Genomic DNA, 22,512 nt, shown 5'->3' on the forward strand with positions numbered 1-22,512 from the left:
GGACAGACTGCATGTCGTTCAGGAAGACATCCTTCCTCACCAACACAAGAAACATACAAGAACCATCTCCATGTTGCACACATAACACAAGTAACTGCTGCATGGAAACAATGGCCACACAGCCAGGAGCTCTGACCATTCCCAGTATACCCCCTGTGGATGACTCCAAAGGGATAGTGGGTTCTGGGACCCAAGAACTCACCCTCAGCAACAGAGAGCAGCCAGGAGCACCACTCAGAAAAAAAGTAGTAGCGTTTCATTTCAGGCACGGAGATTTGGGCTGCATTTCTCTCTCCCATGGCTGAGGAGCACACATGGAGACAGACTTCCCTCCAGTGAATCCTGCAGCCCTCCTGTGGTTACCCATTAGCCATCTTCCACTGAACTTTGCTCCCTAAAATGTGCCCGAGGGACCAGCTGGCTTTTTACTTTCGTTTTTTACCCAGGAACTGAGACGAAGCATTAAAAGGTAATTAATCTCCTGCCGGCCAACATCTGCCACTCCACCCTGAGCATTTACACAGGACACCAGCTGGCCAGGTACGGGGTGACTGAAAGAAAAAGAACGTCTAGGTCCGCCTTGGCCTCAGTTCAAGGCACAAGAGACACCTGCTGGTGTGACTTCCCTGTGCATTTAAGCAGGCAACGGGAAGGTCAAACACAGCTACATGTATGTTCCATGCTGCCTGGGGAAAGAAGCATATTTGCTAGAAATGTTAAATCAGACAATACTGTCCAGAATGACTCCGCATCACTACCTTCTCCTATCTGATAAAGTCCAATTCCCTGGACACTAGTGACATTTGCTGGAACAAAGATAGGTGGAGCCTGTATTTATTTAAAGAAAAGTGAGCAAAGCAGAGATATAGGCACCATATTCCAATGCCCCTCTCTTCCTTTCTCAGCTTCTCATTCGAGGCCTGTGTTTCTCTAACAATCTATGGTGTAAAGCATGCACCCCCACCTGGACACCCTCTTTTAGAGCCCCGAGAATGCTTAGCTGCCTCACACCCCATCACAGCTGGCCCTGCCCCGCCCTGTCCACCACATGATCTGGGTTCCACGGGGACAATGGAAAAGATTTCTTTTCACTTCACGCTCAGAGATCAAAGCCACAGACAGAGTCCATACACCCCAACCTGCAGATACCCAGTGATATGCCCCATTACACACTGGAGCCCAAGCTGCTCAGACAATGGAGCTGGAGGGCTGTGGGCTGTGCGATTTGGACCTGCAGCTCCAGGGCTCCCCAAAGAGCAGAAATATCAGCGCCCCCTCCCACCCAGCTCTGCACTCTCCTTGGGCCTGAGCCAAGTTGGCCTGGGAGGTTGGGGTAGGAGGCCAGAAGTAGTGACTTCCACCAAGTCGCCTGATATATTAAATAATAATAATAATAATAATAACCAGATTTCTTCAACCAGGAAACGTTTCCTTACAAAAAAGTTGACTAGAGTCCCTAAGGAAGTATCTCGACACAAGTACTTCTTCTCTGAATAAGCACACTTTAAATAAAACAGCACGCTCTCTTCTTGTCTTTTCAGGTCTCACCAGCTCACCTGCGAGTTCCAAAAGTCAAAGAGAGCAACAGTGAGGATTCGTGCTTCCCCTCTGCTTTCTGTAGCTCCTGAAAAGATGAAAACCAGGTTTGCAAACATAAAGGCCATTATGGGCGAGATGCAATGGTTCCAGTGGCCAAGTATCAACGCCTTTTCCCCAAATGCTTATGTTCACTTACAGCTACTTACAAGAAACCTCGGACTCCTCCTCAGGCATCCTCACTCCTCACTGCTGGCCTCAGCACAGACATGGGCCTCTGCCTCCCAGGTCACAGGGAACGTCAGCCTCACATCTGGCAGGCCGCCTGCTCTAAGGTTCAGCCTGGCACAGACAGAAGCTCGTCTTGCTGAGAGACAGTGTAAGTTGCAGGTCAGATTCCCACTTTCGGCAAATGCTAGAATCATACTGTTTTCTTGGCTTACTTTGGAAAGGGTCTCACTGAAATGTAGTGTTATGTTTTCAACATTTTTAGGTGCATTGATTTTCCAAAAGAAAGGAAATATTCCAAAGGTATCACCCATTGAATGATCCAACATTTCCAGTGTACGCAGTTAAGTTATTGGTTTCCTCCAGAATTCCTTCCAGGAGAACTTTTTTTTTTGCATGTACCTTGAATCTAAACATTTTCCCTTTTTGCATTAGCTACCAGGAAGCTCAAAGAGAAATTTGGGGCTCACTTGCAGCGATCAATTCACCCAGTTGTCTTGAATATATTTATTTGCTTCTTTTAACTAATTCTGGTTCTGTTTAACATTGTCTGTGTCAACCTGAAACATGTTTCTAAAAAGAGAATTTTTCAATTCTAAGTAAAACTATTGGTTTTCTTGGCTTTTCAAAACTAATGTCCCAGGGCAGAAGAGCAGGAGTGGATACTCCTCCCTACGCATTCAAGTACCCACTGTAGGTATTATTCTATTTCTGAAAGTAGGACAGATAAGAGGTGACATTCAAGAGGCTATCCCTGACTTCCACTTAATTAATTGGTATCACATCTGTTTTTGGTTATCAAAGAAAACTACAGTCTTGCAATTATACTTTTCCTGTACTTGGAGTGGGAAGTCTGACTGTTGAATCATCTCTTGACCTGAAGATTCTTCTTTCAATGCTCAACCCAAGGAAAAGAGCTGCAGTGCCTGGGGAGGTCTGTCCATGGGGACCCACAGGCCAGCCTGACTCAGACACGCATGTACACCTGGGTTTTCGAGGAAGGAACCAGGACATACTCACAGGCAGGAAGGAATGCCCAGGCTGGACCACTTCTCTGGGAGTAAGGAAAATTTAAGCAACAGGTATCTGAGAGCTTGGTGACCACTCCTGTAGGTCACTGGGACTTAGCTGGGAAATGCTAGGCTGTGCTCATGCAGGGAAGCTGGACAGTGCAAGGAGGCCAAGGGAAGGATAGTGCAGGGAGGTGGGAGACTGAGCAGTGCAGGGACCCAGCACAGCTGCATGGAGCCATGCTGACCCTGGGCCTCATGTCACAAATCACTTAGTTGCCTGTCATGTACCTTAGGTCCTGATTATCAATAGGCAGAGCCACAGCAATACAGGCATCTCAAGAGTGCTAATGATTATAAGAGAAGCCATTCAAGTCAGATGGCACCCTCTCTCCTCCTTACCTCTGTACTGGCTCAGCAATGACCCCAGCACCAAGGGCTCCCATTTCTCAGCAAGGGGATGCCCTGGAGGCCCCCATTTTATGGTAAAGGGATACCTTGGGGGCCCCATCTCACAGGGAAGGGTCACCCTGGAGGCCTTCATTTCAGAGACAGGATACTCTGGGGATCCCACTTCCCCCAAGGGGACACTCCTGGAAGAGTAGATCCACTTGCCCAGGCATGGCTGGTGAGTGGGGGGCAGACTCAGGCCTTGCCATCACCCGCCCCCTCTAAGCCTCCAGGCATCGGGGTGATAATTCAGTCCTTTCACAGTCAGGGGTCCTCGGTGCCACCCTAACAGAGCCACAGCACAGATCCCCATGACCAGGGTGGGTCTGGTCAGACAACTCGGGACACCCCACCCAAACTGTGTTGAGAGCCCTCCAGACTGCGGGCTTGGGAGGACTGAAGAGGCAGAAACGAAGTCTTCACACCCATGGCATATGCTAGGCAGGGCCAGGGGTCCACACAATGCCCCTCATAACCACCCCACTCACTCTGTGTTAGGGCAGAAGTCAATGGACTCGGTGAGAATGTCAAAACCTTGTCATGTTAACCCTGAATGATTTGTACCGAGGCAGCTGAGCTCAGAATCACAACCAAGAAGTGGAACCAGTCAGGCTTTCAGTGTGTGGGTTCCATTCCACCCCAAAGGGAAACTGAGGGAGGCTCTCCTACCCTTGGCTGAGTCCACCCCCAGGGCCACCAGCCATACCAGGGCCACAGGCTCCGCCCTGCCCAGGGGGTACCGCTGGTGGAGACCCCTACATCCGAGGTCAGGGAAGGTTTTACTCAGGTTTATTGGTTCTGCACAGGCTTCTCTTATCCTCTCCCTGATGCTAACTTGCCAGCCCAAGTGGGCTGCTGAACCTTCCTCAAAGGGAGAGAGCCCTGGGGTCCCCAAACCATGGAAAGGCATGGGACTGGCTATGACCTGTTATTTCTGAAGCCTTGCATGTTACATTAGGGCATCTGTCCAGGGGATAGATGCCACCCTGACATCCTAGCAATGTCCCACAGCCTGCCCTGGGTCACGGAGTCAGATGCTGCTGCAAGTTCAACAGCAAATCTCCTGTTTTCAGGTTCCTGAAGAAGGGCAGGGGTGCTCCTGGGAGGAAGGAACAGAAATGGGTGACAAGGCTCTTTTCTCCAACTCAGTCTATTAGAACATCCCTGCTCCTTTGGAAGTCAATTTGTAAAAACATCATTTTGAGACCTGTGAGAATTTCAATTGTGCCGTCTGGCTGAGCAAATGCTCGAAGCTCCCATGCCCTCCTTCTAGTAAAAACCTTGCCAGTCAGAGAGAGAAACTAGCTCAGAGGCAGCCTGTGCTCCTTGGTAGGTGACCGCCTGCCGAGTCTGGCTCATTGACTCTCTGATACCTGGCTGCAGAGAACAGGAGCTCAGCCACTGGGCAGGATGTGAGGAGGCTCTGCTCTATCCTTACAAATATATTTTCCTGTGTCTGCCCCACTGTCATCCAACCAAAGCAGCGAGAGATTCGTGAGTGCAGATTCTTCAGAACCAGAACACAAAGGAAATAAAATAAAACTAGACCCGAAGTCTGGCTTCAGAGAAAATTGCCCAACATGTCATTTCTAACCTTTTTAAAAAGTCTTGCAAATAACAAACATTTTTTAGTTAAAGAAATGTTCAGGGAAATGCGCGCCTGCTAAGGGGACACTTGGAGCCAGTTCCTGTGCCCCCTGGATGGTGCCACCCTATCCCGCCTCACCGGGCTGTGGGCGCCTCGAGGTCCCCCGGCGCCTCCGGGTCGGCAGCCAGAATCGACGTTGGGGGCCCCCTGGAGCTCTCCGCGATGTTCCCCTCTCAGCCATCACCTTGTCTCTCCACCAGGCACACGCAGCAGCAGCAGTGGAAGTTTCGATTCTTTAGGATAGGCTCATAGGAGGGCCCAGTGCAGCCCCTGGGCCAGAGTGACGTGGTTTCCACCACCTTGCAGGCGCCGAGGACGTGGGTGAGGGCACCCGGTGCTGCCCTGCCAGCTGAGCTGGACGCACAATCTCTAGTGACCAGGGCGTCGAGTCAAGTCTGTTCCCTGGAGTCCCCAGTCTCCAACTCCAGGCCTCACTCCGAAGGACCACCTGCACCGACAGTACACTCGGGACAGCAGCTCAGAACCGCTCTTGCCTCCGGCCTGCCTCCTGCCACCTGCGAAAGGAGGGCCAACCCACAGAGACGGACCCCAGCGCCGGCCTGCCCTCCACACCTTGCAGGATGGGCAGAGAGAGAAAATGCCTGTGGTATCAGAGAAAGACTCCTGCAGAGTGGGGGCAAGGCCGCACCCTGACAATCTATTTGCAAGTTCTGGGCGTTTCCTTCCTTAGAAAGGGGGGCTTGTGCTGGCTGGAGCTCCGAGTGTCAAGGAGCTGCTCGGGCTGCCCAAGCCAAAAACACCTTCCAAGCTCAGGAAGTCTCAAGTTCAAACAAACAACTGTACAACTACAAGGCAGGAGGAAGGGAGGGGAAGCGGCCCCAGGCTTTCTTGAAATAAACTGGAAGTTCCGCCGTCTGTTACTCCCGTCTGTTGTCCGGCTTAGGAAAAGGAAATGGTAACGCCGTTTTGCTTGGCAAGCTGACACTTTCCACAAAGAGAGGCTGAACCTGCCCCAAGCCCAGCGGCTCCTGACCCTGGTGTCCATGCAACTTCCCTGGGATGGTGGTAGGGTTAAGGACTGCCCAACGACAGCCACCAGGGATGCTCCTCTTGCCCCAGAGCTGCTGCCTGCTGTGTGCCAGCTTTGCCCTGGGCGCTCTCTGGTGTTTTGGATCCTCGCCTCCAACTCGACAGGCAGTAAATTTCAGTGCCATTTAAAATATAACCCTGAGGCTCAAAGGGCTTAAGTGTGCTTGTTATATGCTGAAGTTTACAGAATAAGAGAGTGACAGAGGTTAGCACTTAGGTCTGTCTGAAAGACCATGTTTTCTCCCGTGCACCATGGTTGCCCTTTCATAAGCTAATATGATTAGGGCAGGCATCTCCAGCTTACAGCAAGATAATGTATTTTATTTAATTTTAGTCTTTCAAGGTGCACCCCTCCTCCCATGAGTGCTCATAGGCTGATGTGTCCTTCCTGCTGTACACTGTGAAGCCCAGGGGACAGGCTTGGTTCCGGGAACCTGTGCTTCCTTGATCCCTAAGGGATGCAGCTTTGGTGTCTGTTTCCATCTTTCCACAGGACAGGGATTCTGCCCAGCACTCTCCTTGATGGCCTGGAGATTTGCACGTCTGAACACTAAAGTTGTCAAGAGATGAAAAAGGGCAGGAGGACAGGTGCTGGCCACTCTAACTTTCCTTCCACCACCTTCCATGCCCACCTGGTACCTGTGGGTGTGGCAAGCTGGCCTCTGGGGCCACCCCGAGGACTCAGGGAGCAAAGCTAGCTCCCTGTGCTGCATCCTTAAGAAGACACAAGGGGAAAACCCTGCTCAGAGCCTGGAAAGTCACAGTCAACACTTCCTCCACCCAGAGGCCAAGGGAAACCGCGACCAAGAATCAAAGCCTCAGCAACTGGGGCTGTCAGGAGCACCGGTTTTCATTTCTGCCCCTTCACACTGGCTTCCAAGCAGAGGCCCATCCCAGCACACAAACAGGAGGAAACAGATGGCGTGTTTGATGTGGCATGTCCAGGACACAGGTCCTCTTCCCGTGGCCAGGGATCCTTCAATTAGGCTCGGTCCACGGGACCCCAGGAAAAGACCCTCGGAAATGCGGTTGCTTCGTGTCCACAGAAGCAGCTTGCCAGGAGGTGATTACCAATGGCAATGAGGGTCTGTCATGTGTCATTTCTGAGGCTGGGACTGACTATCTCTGTGTGTCTTTCCCTTCCCCCCCCATAAATGTTAAGATGTGCAGAGAAAACTGTGAAAATCTAGAATGTCAGGACCATTCCCGGAGCAGCTAGTAAGTCAGAACACACACATGTGTGCTCATGCAGACAGTTTAATTTCCCCTAAGTATCTAAATATGTTCTAAAGATGTTACTAATTAAAACCTTTTCCAAAAAGTCAGTTCCGAATATCAGCCTCACTCACAATCTGTTACTTTCTTTATCTTGTACGTTTGCAGCCCCTGGGTTTGGCAAACATCTTGAAAACTCTATGGGATTTTCCCGGCAGTTAATAGGCATGTCCTCCCCTAAGCTCCTTGATAGCTCCCCAGTGAAAAAAATACAAAAAACACTTGAGATCTAAGTTCCCCCTCACACGACGCTGGTCCTCGCTAGGTGTGTTGGGTGAGGCTTGGGGAAGCTGAAGGAATCAGGCTACTTGACAAGTGGACTGACTTTTATTTTATACCCCAAGAGTATATTTTATACAAGATGACCTCAAGCTATTGTTAATTTCGTATCAATAAATGGCACAATATTTGGCAGTAAAAAGCGTCTTAAATTAATCATGTCAGGAGAGCAGGGAGTTATTTAGCACAGTCTTCAACCAAATGAGATGCTGGGTAATACAAAATTCAGTTCTTCAGGGCTGATGCAGGCAGGGAGGTGGCCGCCGGCTGAGCTGCTCCATTTAAGCCACACTTGACTCAGGTACAAAAGAGTGTCTTCTCTCTTTTCAGAAAACCGTGTACAGAAAGCCACACAGGATGCTTGCACTCAGTGAATTAATTCCTTGAGGCTGGCGCAGGCGGGCACTGCACACCGCACCCGAGGCGCCCCGCTCCCCGCCACGCACGCCTCTCTCCTGCGAACATGTGCTGCTTCCACTTCTCACTTTATCCTTTATCTGGGTCTTTCGCCGAACCTGGTGCCTGGCACCCCGACCTGGCTGTGCGTAGATGGTTTGTTCTCCTTGTGCTGTATAATCTTTCCCGAGTCTGGGAATCCCTGAGGTCCACAGGTAGCCACACACCTGTGAACCCTCCTCCTGTTCAGGGCTGAGTACCGGCCCCCTCACCTGGCACTGCCCTTGGCCACAACCTCGACGCCCGACCTGACGACAGTTCCTGAAGGAGCCACACTGCTAGTTGCTACTAAATTGTTCAAGGTTTAATGGAAGGTTTCGAGTTGGGATGCTTCCTTAATTTTTTTAAAACAAAGGATACATCACAACTGACCAATCATGACAAACTTTAGGGATTATGCCGAAGTCATATGCATTTAGAACTCATGACAGATGACAGGTGATTGAGGTCCTTTCTAAGCTGTGTTTGCAATAATCTTTCAAAGATAGATTGGGGCGTGGCTGGGCCAAATTTTCTTTTTTAAATATATCTTTATTGATTTCAGAGAGAGGAAGGGAGAGGGAGAGAGAGATAGAAACATCAGTGATGACAGAGTCATTGATCGGCTGCCTCCTGCAGGGCCCCTGCTGGGGATGGAGCCCACAAACCGGGGCATGTGCCCTGACCAGGAATCGGACTGTGATCTCCTAGATCCTAGGTCGATGCTCAACCACTGAGCCATGCCTGGCTGGGCTGGGCCAAATTTTAAATGAAGGTTTTCCCTACCCTGGGAATAAACATGCAGCGTGTCAAAATGCTCATTTCTACTTTCCACATGAGGTTCTAACACTTATCACGTTAAGCGCTGGTTTGTCTGGAGATTGTTCTTGGTGAAGCTTCCAGATCCAGGCAGGTCCTCACGGTCACGTTCTACAAGGGTGCACACATTGGCACACAGCAGACTCTCTCTATGCGTCTGGTGAGTGGGTGACTGAATGTGTCCTTATGAATGAGTGGTGCTGATAATGCTAAGGACTGGATTTCAGAAAACAGTAAAAATTTTAGCCCTTGCAGAACTGATGGAGGCATAAAATTACAAAACTGATAAATCATGGAGACCTAACATCTATGTGCATTCGACAACTTTCTGTATTTTATTACCCTTTGAGTATCAAATGACATAGTCTCCCTTCTTAAGGATTCAGAAATCAAAACACTTAAAAAATTTTTTTGCTTTAAAGACAAAGCATCCTTACAAAAAGTGAAGTCATATTTGGGACATTAGTTCACCATCCATAAAATCCTGCCCAAAATGTCATCGATGAAACAATGCTAGCTCTTCCCTTGGGTGAATTAAGTGTCACAGCCATGTGGTATGACTATAAAAATAAGAAATTGGTTTTCATGCTTTGGGGATTAGATTCATTTCTTTAATACTATTAATAATGAAATGAAGCTAAACCCTAGAACATTTGCTGAAATCCTAATTTAGATACACATAAACCATTTGATTTCTAAAATTTAGGAAGTGCATTCGCTCTTTTGTATCGTCAAACTTACATCTTTAAATTGTCTTGAAGGTCTCCTTCCTAAAGCTCATTTCCTCTCAGTATTTGTGTATCTTTTGGGGTTTAAGCTGGGACAAATGCTCCTCTAAGGGAAAGAAGAAAGCACTCTCTACACTGAAACTCCGTCCTAAAGAGCTGTGTGCTGAAGCCCGGATCCAGTGGTGTTCTCTGTGTCAACAGCTCCCCTTTGGAGAATCCCATCTAGATGCACGGCCCCTAACACGTCCCTTCTTCCCCAAGCCACAGTCTCTCAGATGCCTCCCTTTTCTTCTCACTCGCCTGGAAAATCTCCCCATGCTTCATTACTGGGATTGTTCAACAAAAAACATACTTGATGATATGTAATAATAATAATAATGGCAGCGACATGTACGAAGCACAAGAGCCAGGCACTCACTAAGCACGTTCACGTGTGACAAAGGCATGGAGAAGCATTTGCTGAGAGCTTCCTGCCTGCAGGCAGCTCTCAGTGCTTTTCATGTGAATTTAACGCACTTGCTCTTCACAGTAACCCGACAAGGAAGCTGCTCTCACGGATCCACTTTACATGTGGGGAAACTGAAGCACCCCATGCCCACAGGTGGCAGAGCTGGGGTTTGAACCCAAGGTTATGGCTCCAGTCGGTGGTTTCGGTTTCTGACGCTCACATTTGCTCTCTGCAGTGGAGCTGTTATCATTATTATTATTATTATCCCCCAAGGCCGAAACCCTCATTACACATTTTAGCCAAATAGTACTACAAGAACGTTGCCTGTACTTTAACTTCGGCACTTAACTAGATTTAAAATTTAGGCAACTATATTTTTGTACGTGTGCATCAGACAACTGCAATAGCTTGTTTTGAAAGATACAACGAATACTTCTTCCTGTAAAACCAGAGGTATAAAATGAATGTGACCAGACACATTCTTAGTTGATCAGAAATACAGAAGTGGGGGGGAGGACACAAGATGGCGGCGTAGGTCACAGCTGCACCCGCCGCCTCCCGCAACCACATCAAAATCACAACTAAATACAGAACCACCGTCACTCAGAGCCTCCTGAGATCTGGCTGCACAGAAACCCTAAAACCAGGGAACTGAAGCAGCACCGAGAGTGGTAGGAGGGGCGGAGACGCGGGCGGATCGAGGCTGAATCGTGGAGACGCGGCCGCGGGCCCACACCCGGTGCCGCGGTTAAAACCTGGGAGGGAATCTCGGCAGTGGAGGTTTCCCGGGGGAGTGAGGGGTCCCAGCCCCACACCAGCCCCCAGCCCAGGGCTCCAGGACCAGGAAGAGACGTCCCCACAACTCCGGGCTGTGAAACCAGCGGGGACTGTCCCTGAGGGTCGCGGGGGCTGCGGGAGCCCCAGCAGCTCCTCTAAAGGGCCCGGCACGGACTCACTCGGACGCTCCCTCTGAGCCCAGCACCAGGCAGCAGCCTGAAAGGACCCGGGACACTCGGGGAGGAACTAACCTGCCTGAGATCCGGGCGAGAGGCGGAGGGCGGCTTCCTCCCAGGCAGAAGGGCTGGCGGAGGCCATGGCTCCTTTGGCGTGTCCTCCCCGCACACAGCCGGCAGGCAGGCGCCATGTTTGAATCGCCAGCACCTGACTCACACCTTTGGCCCCGCCCCATGATTCCCGGAGGCCCCGCCCCTCCCCACCTGCGGCTCATCCAGGCCATTTCCAGGGGCTTTTCTGTGCAAGCGGCCTCTCGATCCTTCATGCTTAGGACTTTCCTAAAATCTCTCAAACAAGCAGCAGCAGGCCCCATACAGCTTGATAAGTGGCCCCAGGCCTGGCAATAGCGGCAGCCTGCACTGGCTCATAGCTTGGCCTCTCCTGGACACCTCCAAGCCCAGCACAAGTAGCAGCCAACTACGGTTTGCTGTGTAGCTCATGCTGGGGAGCCCTGGGCAAGGCACAGGCACAGGCTGACTTTGCACCTCCAGGGAGGCCCCAGAGACAGTGCACCTGGTGCTCAGACTCGACCACGCTGGATTACAGCCCTACCACATCCACGAGTGACACACTCAAGGGGCACACTTGGTGAACACCAAAGCTCCCCTGAAGTAAGTCCTGCTCCATAGGGGTGTCTCCAGCACAGCAGCTCTTTGGCTGTAGTTGCAGCTGGTCCTCTCAGCTGATTGGTCTGGGGGTCAATTCCTCCCAGTGACGCCAACAGCAACCAAGGCTCAACTACAACAGGACAGTGCACACGGCCCATACAGGGGAGCACCTAGAAGGCCCAGCTCAGGTGACTGGGGAGGCTGAGCCACTGGACCCTACAGGACACCTACTACACAAAGCCACTCTACAAATTCCAGGAGACATAGCAGCTCTACCTAATATATAGAAACAAGCACCTGGAAGCAGCCAAAATGTGGAGGCAAAGAAACATGTCACAAAGGAAAGAACAGAGGAAATCTCTAGAAGAGGAACTAATTGAAATAGATCCAAGCAAGCTAACAGATACAAAGTTCAGAATTTTGTTTATAAAGATGCTCAACCATATTAGTAAGAGTTATACGAAAATAACTGAGAAAATTGATGACATAATAAAGTACCAATTTGAAATGAAGGCTACACAAACTGAAATGAAGAATAATTTACAGGGAATCAACAGTAGAGTAGAGGATGCTGAGAATCAAATCAGCAATTTGGAACATGAGGAAGCAAAAAACACCCAACCAGAAGAGCAAAAAGAAAAAAGAATCCAGAAATATGAAGATAGTATAAGGAGCCTCTGGGACAACTCCAAGAGGCCCAACATTTGAATTATTGGGGTGCCAGAAGGAGAAGAAAGAGACCAAGAAATTGAAAACCTATTTGAAAAATAATTACAGAAAACTTCCCCTACCTGGGGAAAGAAATAAACTTACAAGTCCAGGAAGCACAGAGGGTCCCAAACAAGAGGAACCCAAAGAGGCCCACAGCAAGACACATCATAATAAAAATGCCAAAGGTTAAAGGCAAAGAGAGAATCTTAAAAGCAGCAAGAGAAAAGCAGTTAGTTAACTACAAGGGAGCACCCATATGACTGTCAGCTGATTTCTCAACAGAAACCTTGCAGGCCAGAAGGGAGTGGCAAGAAATATTCAAAGTGATGAAAAACGGAACTATAACCAAGATTGCTCTACCCAGCAAAGCTATCATTTAGAATTGAAGGTCAGATAAAGAGCTTCTCAGACAAGAAAAAGCTAAAAGAGTTCGTCACCACCAGATCAGCACTACAGGAAATGTTGAAGGGTCTTCTTTAAGAAGAAGCTAATGAACAAAAGAATCTGATGAACTAAATAGATCCAGAGACATTGACACATGCAACAGACGATCATATTTCAGAGGGAAGAGGGAAGGGGTGGAGGGTGGGAAGAGATTAACCAAAGAAGTTATATGCATATAAGCCTAACCCATGGACATAGTCAATAACAGAGTGAAGGCCTGGGGAGGGGGTGGGAGGGAGGTGGAGGCGCTCAATTGGGCAGGAAAAATGGGACACCTGTAATACTTTCAACAATAAAGATAAATTTAAGAAAGAAGAGAGATACAGAAGTGTGAAAATACTGTTTGTAATAGTACAAATCCAACTGCAAGGATTAATGCAATATACTTACATAAAGATGATAATTCTAGTGATAAATCTGAGCTTAGACAGATAGAGCTTCCAATCATAGCTATACCTGTATGTGTGTGACAGGAGGAAATGAGCAGGTGCATGACAGGCGGCCTCAGTGTGCATAATCAAGCTGCAGAAGACTACATTTGGTTAAATTGTGAATCAATGGACCCTTAGGGACTGTTAAAGTTATTCTCTTCCAGGGAAAATGTGTTTACTATTTCACGAATAGCTGAGGATCAGAACGCTTTTCATGGCAATGTTTATTGATTGTTATTAATTATAACAAAAGAAGGGTTTCTCAGGTCATGTTTTTATATTTACTAGTTCCTAAAAGTCTGATTCTGGAGAGAATTTTCAGTATTAAGCTGCTGCAGATGACCAACAGCAAAGGTTCTCTCACCAGGGTTTGCCAAAGGAGCTGCTAAGAATACATGAATTGAGTAAAGTCTGGAGCAAACCAGCCACCCTGAGTGGCCTTTGTAGATGCAGCACCACATGGTCCCGGGGGAGGCTCGCAAGAGTCTGGAACATGGTCAGTGTTCTCATGGAGCTTTAAATGTAGTAGGGAGGACAACACTGATCTGCCAAGTGATTAATAGATGATGCAAACAGCACATGATGAAATGCTACACGGGGGCTACGTGGAAATAAGGTGAGGAAGGCCAGGAAAGCTGACTGGTCCAGGAATTGGTTCTGGGAGGAGGGAGGCTGTGTATTGAGCAAAGATATGGGAGGACTCTGACAATGTGCCCGCCATCTGGAGACACTGGACACGGGAAGGAGGAGGAGGGAAACCCATGGCAAGAATCATGTTGAATTTATGGATGTGGTACCACCAACATAAGACCCACTAAAATTAAAACAGTTTACATTTGTTTGTTTGTTTGTTTGTTTTGCTTAAATAAAGGAATAATTAGCAAGCGCACGTAGAAGCATGAATGTGGTTGATTTCTACAAGTCCAAATTAAGATTGCTCTCTTCAAAATGCTTAAAGCATTTTGTTTGGAATTGCCTGCAAGGTCTCCATTATGCATCAGGTCCTTGATAGCATCATTTAGTACACATTATTTGGTTATAATGTTGATGAGATAACGTAGGAAGTTAACTCATTATATTCATTAAAAAGCTTGTGGTAAAATTGGTTTCATTTCTCTTAAAGTCACAGAACCTACTGAGGACATTAAGCGAGGACTTAACTGTACCATAAAGTGTACATAGTGTCTTTTGAACATGTCTTTTCAATCACCAAGAGTCGTTACTTTTTACAAACAGCTGACACTCATTTTTTTGGTAACCATTGAACATGGAAATCTCAGAGACATTTAAAAAATATTTTGAGCAGGACTAGCAATTTAAAAGGCACTGAATCTGAGAGCTGCCATGGCTACTACAGGTCCCCAGCTGGGCTCCCTCAGAGTCTAGGGGACAGCACTTACCATCTCCATTTCAACAGCCTAGGAACATGCTCATGAGGCACTCTGTGTTTGAAGTCCTTTGGAAAAATAGTTCCTTTTAGTCAAAATGTGCTTCCTATAATTTCTACTCATTGATCCACTGCTCTTAACTCTACTACCTGGAGACCAAGAGAACACCTCCACTCCTTTTCCCTCTGGACAGTGGCTGGAATGCTGGGTGGGCATGTATGAGTTTCTGGTAGGTCTTCTGTTTTCCAACAATAGTTAAAGGGAACATTTCAATATGTAATTTAAAAATGAGAAGACAATGGAATCACCCTGAGGACTGCCATTCTCCCATTGGATGGCTGGTTGTTCAGCTGACTATTCAAACCATGCTATCGTATCAGTCTGCAAATGCCATACTAATGCTGCATAACAAGCTGCCCCCAACTCAATGCCATAAAAATGGTAAGTATTATTCTCATGTTCACAACTCTATGTAGGTGGTTCTGCTCCACAGACCTCATTTTGGACCCAGGCTGGAGGAGCCACGGCTGCCCTGGGTATATTTTCATGAGGGATCACTGGGGAGCCCATTGTGCAATCACATGAAAGTAACAGATCTGCCAAGGCCAGTCACATAGCCAAGTGCAAGTCAAAGGGGGACACGTGCTCTGCCCATAGTGGAAGGGGAGAGTGAGTGCTTGCTAAAAAATAATACAAATAATCTCAATATCTTATGGTCACTCTCTCTCCTCTTTGTTCATGGAAGACAACAAAGGATGTAAAGAAAGCCTGTCTCAAAATCCAGACACCACAATATGAAGTTCCTTTGACTTTTACTCTCATACTCTCATAAAAAGTTAGTTTATTAAGAACTTAGTGTATCTTTGCTGGTAGCTGAAGATGATCGCTTTCCTTTGTATGGACTCACAGTTTTTCCAATCATTTGTGAAGGTTGAGATAATTAATTTGTAGTTTTTTCAATAACACATTTTCTTTTTGAAAATCAGTAAAGTATTCACAAATATTTCATCTTTAGGTGCTTCATCTACTTGCCACAATTTCTCAATTCACATCAACATGTGCTTTCTACAGCTTGCTAGTTCAACACACATGAAGGACATTTCAGTGCCAGGCCTGGGGACACGAAGTCAAAAAGGGCATTGTCTAGACTCAGTGAACTGATGGATGTGGCAAAGGAGCCACCAAGCAGACAGTACAGTGGGGACAGCACCGCACCCAAGAGTGGGAGCACAGGAGCACATGGATAACAGAGCCATGTGGACCAGAGGACAAAGCCTCAGGGGAGCCAACCCTAAGCTGGTTCCTGAGGTAGGACCCCGAATTAGCTAGAGGGTGAGCAGGAGTTCCAGACAGGGGAGGCACAGGCCCAAGGTGTCCACCCTGTTTCTCATTTGATTCTGTTTCTGGAGTCCACTGAAGGACCTGGGTGCCCGGCTCTCATCTTCCCACTGACCTGAGCTTTGGTGCCCTCCCAGAACTTGTGTTAGCCTCAAGCTTGGGGAATCAGACTCACCTGGCTGGGCTGAGCCCTGAGAATCTGCATTTCTAACAAGCTTCCAGGTGATACCTGGTCCAAGACCACACTCTGAGAACCTTGTGTTAGATGGAGGAAACCAGTAACACCTCCAATGGACAATTCTAAAAAAGAATAAATCACTAATTTCATGCCACAAGCTTCTCTTTATGCTCAGAATCTCCAAAACTCATTCCTGAATCCCTGCTAACAAGATCCGTAAAAAATTTCCTATGTAAGCTATTTGTTTATTTTTTAAAATAGTTCCCATATTTCATAGTCACACCTGTCTAATCAGAAATCTAAATTACACATTACAAAATATTCGAGCACCCCTCATCAATGTCCATCTCACTCATCTGTATGGTTTTCTTCCTAAAGGGCCTCAACATGTTTTAAAAATGGATTTGAAAAAACGAGTCCTAAGAATTCCGTTACTGAGGCAGAAGACAGGCATGGGTGGGGGTCCTAATGCCCCCGATGGAAACCATGCTGGGCGGAGTTTAATGCTGCCGGACACTGCATTTAAAGCTCTTAAGTTCAGTGTCATGAACATTTCCGTGTAGAAATGTGCACGCCAATGCCCCCCCCCCCCCCCCCCAGCTGAGTCACCCTCGAAGGAATCCGTTCCTGACAGGAGCAATTGGGCAGCGTCAGACCACTCTACCTCCAAGGATGTCCTGGAAACCTTCTTACCCTTTAAATCTCATTCTTGATACTCTGGTCCTTCAGGCCCCAACCTGCTGCCACACTAAGCACATCTCAGCCAGACATCATCTTCCTGGGAAGGGTTTATGACTGGAGAGCGGTGAGCAGCCTGGTGGTTCAGGTAATGGCACATGGGCCTCATGGGCCTCTTCTTTTCCTCTCATTGCCCACATCTAGCTTGGTCAGGCCCACCTTCAAAACATGTCCAGATCCTTGCTGTCCGCACCACCTGCCACCTGGATGCCTGCTACCCTGGTGACAGTGGCTGTCTACCTTTCCCTGGACCTGAACCGGGCAGTAGCCTCCCTTTCGCATGGGTCCCTCTCTCTTTTCAACAAGTATCCAGGTGAGCCTTTAAAAACCTAGATGAGATCATATCACAATTCTGCTTAACTGTCTCAAAGGCCTCTGATTGCCCTCACAGTCTGAGGTTGGAGCTGTGGTCCCGCAGTTCACATGCATTCTGGCTGTCATGGGATGAACTGTGTCCCTCCAAAATCCAGACATTGAAGTCCAATCCTCAGGACCTCAGAATGCGACTGTATTTGAAGATAGGGCCTTTAAAGATATAATTAAGGTAAAACGAGGCCATTAGGGTGGGCCCTAATCCAGTGTGACGAGTGTCCTTATGAGAAGAGATCAGGATGCAGACATGCAGAGAGGGAAGGCCACGTGAGGACACGTGAGGACATGAGAGGAAGATGGCCATCTCCAAGCCAAGGAGGGAGGCCTCAGGAGAAACAGCCCAGCTGACACCTTGACCTCAAACTTCCTGCCTCCAGAGCTGTGAGAAATAAAGGTTTGTTTAAACCTCCCGATTTCTGGTACCTTTGCTACAGCAGCAGGATCTGACTAGTACACTGGCCTGACCCCCTCTGCTCTCACTCCAGGCTCCTCCCCACTGGCTACCCTGCCTTCTTGCTGTTCCAGCCTCACACAGGACTTCCCGACTCCATGATGCAAATATGAATAGCCGTATCAGGCACAGAAGAATCTTCCAAAAGCTTGTACATATTTTACACAAAAAGTTCTTAGGGTATGTTTTGGAATTTCTGGGTTAACTATTTATTTTCATGTATTAACCAAGCAGACCCCTCCCAGGACTGACTGGGGTTGAGCGGGGAGTAGGGTAGCCGGGCTCCTCCCAGGGCCACAGGGAGTGGGCATCATCAGGGACCCTGGAAGCAGACGAGTCACAACAAGCCCTGCCACTGGGGAAGGGAAGGAAGCCCGACAGCAGAGCCCTTAAGTGCGAGGGGAGTTCTCTGACAGGAGCAGGACACTTTCCAACATGAGACCAGAGATGACCCGCGGGCACAGCTCTCTGTGGGCCAGAGATGGGGGATGACACAGGCAGAGGTGGGCATGTGCTTGGCTGGAGCCAGTCTGTCCTAGGTGGGGGATCAAGGGACCCCAGGGGCAGAACTATGGGGCTTCCATTAAGACAGTAACAATTAACAGCTGCAGAACTAAACAGTTTCCTTAGGAAAACCCAGAATACAGAAAACTAAGATCCCTTATGCAGGGTACAGGCTCCACAATTAAAGGCAAGAATGTGGCCACATCATCTCCCCCACAGAGCACTTTCTACATATTTGGGCTTGTTCTATGTTCTTATCCTTTCATCCAACATCTATTTATGCTCCAAAGCAATGTCACAGGTCAGGTCTGTCACAAAAGCTCCCTCCATTTTCCGACTTCAGGGTTCTCTAGAGATCTCAGCAACAGAATCCGCTAAAAAATGTCTCACTTCTCCTTGCGACCGAATTTGGATGTGGCACACAGAGAAGAGCACTGTGGGATGCTTGGGTTCTTTACAAGGAACATGTCAGGAGGCTGGACACTAGTTACTTGGATGTTGCTACAATGATAGCACTGGGACAATGTCCCCATCCTTCTAAAACGTCTGAGTTAGCAGCTGTGATATCAGTTGAAATTTAGCTTCTTGGCTGTGGTACGCTTGGTGTGGCAGCTGAGGAGATGGGGCAGGACGGGCAGGAAGGAAGGTGTTTGGGCCAAAGAGCATGAGTGCCCATGGCTGAACTCCCACCGAGTAGGCAGGCTCATCAGCACCCCTCCCCCACTCTCACTCATGTCCTGATGCAAACCAAGGATTTCTTCCTTCAACATGTGAAGAGCTAAAAGTTGTTAGTCCTTGGGGGAGGGGGGGGAGGTATTACAAATTCAAAATATGTTATAGCTTATATTTTTACTGTCCATCTATCCATCCATCCACCCATCCATTCTCACCCATTTTGCTCAAGGTTAACTAATGAAGAAGGTGGCACTGGATTTAAGGACTTCTACTGCAGTGATTCTCCGCGTGCGGTTCCTGGGCTAGCACCATAAGCATCACCTGAGAACTTAAAAATGCAAATTCCCAGGTGCTGCCCCAGACTTCCTGAGCCAGAAACTCCGGGAGTGGGGCCCAGGAATCTGATGATTCTCTCCAGATAATTCAGAAACTCTAGTCTGAGGACCACTGTTCTGCATTCAGAAAATGCTTAAATCAACTAGATCCATTAGCATTTCTCCCACAGATTTTATCACTTTTTCACCAATTACTACAAATATAAAGAGAAAACCAAAATAATGGAAATGCTGGGCACGGAGCCCTACCACACAGAAGGGGAGCTCTTGCCACTGGAAAGTGCTCCTGGCCTTGTGGTTAAAGATCAGGTTCAAGAATATATACAACTTAAATTCTCAAGGTCAAGAAAGAGATTCACAGACCATCTGGTCAGTGTGCTTTGTCCTTTGCACGCAGACTAACCTAGATAATGTACGTCCTTGCTGAGCAGGAGCAACCTATATATCTGAATGTAAAATAAAGCAGCAGCATTTCCAGAACAGTGGACAAAGGTAAAATGCCTGTCGGTTCAGGGTAGAGCCATGAAGGGCCCAACTCCATGCAGGTGAAATAGCCCTGAAGCTCTGTGCACGGTCGCTGAACCCAAGCCCTCCGCTCTGACCCTGTCCTGAGTGCATCAGGCCCCCTGCCCTGAACCTCTACACCAACATGCAGCCCAATGTCGTGGCACCTCCAGCCCACACCTGCCACTGATACCAAATCACCCTGGAGGCGGAACAACTCTACGACCTCCAGGTAAAAGCCATTCTGCTACAGACGGGGAATTCTTTTGGGGAGATGCCTGGGATTTAGACCTGAGTCAATGAGTAGGCTGACATGGGCCTACATCCCCTCCCCATGCTCGCTGGATGGCACTGTGTCAACACAGATGGGAAACAGCCTCCCCAGCCCATGTCTCGCAGCCTCCGTTCAGTGGCGCCTCACATGGAGAATGGGTGAAAAACGGATTTGTGCCGAAGGAAGAGGCAGTGTGAGTGGGAGGTAGGCGGGGGTACGCATGCAGGGGTCCTCGCCCCTAACAAAATGATATTGGATATTCATAAAGCCAGCTATCTGTTGACCTGGATTTAAGAGTCTTGGTGAAATCTGCAGTTGCTGGCAGCACAGATGTGTCAGAGGACATACATCGGAGAGTTTCTGCTTAGAGTGAGACCATGGTCAAGATAAGGGCTTGGCTCGCTATACACAGTCCGTGAGTGGTCAATGTCATTCCTGCTCTTCAGAGACAGCCTTTTAACATTTCAAAATGCACATGCGTCTTTCAGAGCTCAAGGAAAAACCTCCATCCCTAAAACCTAGGGAATGACATCACTCTTGGAACAGTTCCCACTCTGTAATCCTGACTCTTGGCCCAATGCAGAGGGTGTGAAGAGCTGTCCCTCCCCCTGCAGGGCCAGTGGGAGCACCCCTGCGGATTTGCGGTCCACTGTGCCCTTCACCTCAGCCACACGCCAAATCCTGCACCAAGCAAAATGCGACTTGTGTTTCAGAAAAAGGGGGCTCGCTACCTTTCTAAGAATAAGGGGCCAGATGGCATAAAAATGGTTTTATTTTCTTTTGGCCCATATACAATAAATCCAGTAGCTTTAATCACAAAAATCACCATTAAAAACTGAATGTCACTCAAAGTCTTGGTTAGACCATCACACACAATGGTGCTTATGCTGATTTCATCATTGCTTTGCTCTCAGAAGCCACTGGGGTCTCCCACTTATGGGAGGGGGGGAGAAAGAGAGGGAAAGAGAGAGGAAAGAAAGGATACCACACCTAAACCATGTATCTGACAAAATCTAATCTCTCACGAAAGTCTTGTTTAGACAACAAGGTAATGGTATATAACATAACATATGACAATATCAGGCAAAAATCTGACAACTCACTTTTAATGATACAGGATTCTTTCCTCTTCATTTCAAGGAAAGCTAGCTAATGCCGACTGTTCCCCTTCTGCACAGTGCAGCAGGAAAACTCAGATGTGACTGATCGAAAGCCAATAGCAAGACACTGCCAGGCCAGTTTTTTCTTAAACCTAAATGAATCCATCTGAACTGCTCCTAGAGGCTTATCTTCAATTAACCTTTCAATTAACACAGAAAATGAATGTCCAAGGATGCTATACTTCCACTCTCCATTCACACCATTTTCAAACATTTGTCTTAGGTGAAACTATATTTAGTGGATAAAAGAACCACCTGATTAATCTGGATTTTTCCTCCTCAAAATGAGCTGGTGTCTCCATCCCCACACCAGGTGCGAAAAGCCGTCGGCTCAGACTATTTTCAATCCACGAATACTGATGCTTTCTCCATTGCTAGCGTTGCAAATGCAACTGAAATGCAGGTTGAACGAGCCGATTTCAGCCAACCGCTCCACATACAAATCTGGGATCTCCTAGAAAGCCTGTGTCACCAATCTGCAATTACTGTAACTATCCGAGGCAGAATAAAACCACGCTGACTGTCCATGGAAACCTATCCGCTACCAGACAAATGCCTATCATAGCTGCTCTTTCCTGTTATTACTGCTAGGGGGAAAATGAAGGCTGTTATACAAAAATATCAGATGCATATCCCTACGATTCAGCACATGATGTCAGGCTTAAGAACACAGAATTCAAGGCTAGCAGCTCCTCCTACCAGTGTTCTTGGAAACCGCATTTAATCTCTGCACCATTTCTTCCAAAGCCATCTCTTCATTTCTCAGCCAAAACCTCATCCTCCGGCAGAACAAAACGATCCTCTGCAGCTGCTTTCCTCTGCACCAGAAGGTGCTTCATGGGTGGGGTAGCACGAGTGGGGAGGGGGCGCGGCCGCGAGGCTGGGGGGGCCCGGCAGCGCCTCCCTTCCCTCGATTGGTCCCAAGCCCCGCCAAGGGGCGCGCCCTGCGCCAGGGTGGGGGCTGCTCGGCGGAAGCGGAAGCACGCCCGCCCCGCGTGTCCCCGCGGCCACCGGGGAGCTCTTCGTGCACCCCCGCGGTCACCTGGAAGCCTTGCGTGTGCATTCCCGCGGTCACCTGGAAGCCCCGCGTGTGCACCCCCAAAGTCACCTGGGAGCCCCAAGTGTGCACCCCCAAGGTCACCAGGGAGCCCTGCGCGCGCACCCACCCCAGCAACCTGGAACCCAAGTGTGTGCGCCCACCGATCGCCCGACAGTTCGCGGGCGCACCCCGCGGGGATCTCAGCCCGCAGCCCTCCCCGGCTCAGAGGTGCAGCCCGCCCACCCTTCCCAGCCTGGGCTCGCTGCGCCCCCTCCCCCGACCGGAGAGGAAGGAGGGACTTCGGGAGAGGCCACTGCAAAGACAGCCCCGGAACCTGCCCGCCCCCCTTTACCTCCAGCAGTCCCTGGGCAGGTGCAGAGGCCGCAGCAGCCGAGCGCACCCTCCCCGCGCCGCCGCATGCTGACCGGGCAGCCCCAAGGCG

General features: G+C 48.7%; 1 protein-coding gene across 11 annotated transcripts in view; it reads right to left on the reverse strand.

Annotated features, from left to right (window-relative positions):
• MCF2L (MCF.2 cell line derived transforming sequence like) overlaps positions 1-22,512 on the reverse strand; it is a 168,298-nt gene that overhangs the window by 89,989 nt on the left and 55,797 nt on the right. For 4 of the 11 annotated variants that reach the window (XM_081128677.1, XM_081128672.1, XM_081128686.1 and 1 more), the window contains exon 1: positions 21,731-21,979. The exons of 4 other annotated variants lie outside the window; for them this stretch is intronic. In XM_081128677.1, the coding sequence (XP_080984803.1) occupies positions 21,731-21,809 (79 nt within the window). In that variant the 5' untranslated portion in view covers positions 21,810-21,979. Of the gene's footprint in view, positions 1-4,950; positions 5,510-21,730; positions 21,980-22,512 lie in introns of those variants that run through there. 3 more of the 11 variants (XM_081128673.1, XM_081128680.1, XM_081128675.1) reach the window with 2 other exon arrangements.

The sequence above is a fragment of the Miniopterus schreibersii genome (assembly GCF_964146895.1).
Source record: "Miniopterus schreibersii genome assembly, chromosome: 2".
Lineage (NCBI taxonomy): Eukaryota > Metazoa > Chordata > Mammalia > Chiroptera > Miniopteridae > Miniopterus > Miniopterus schreibersii.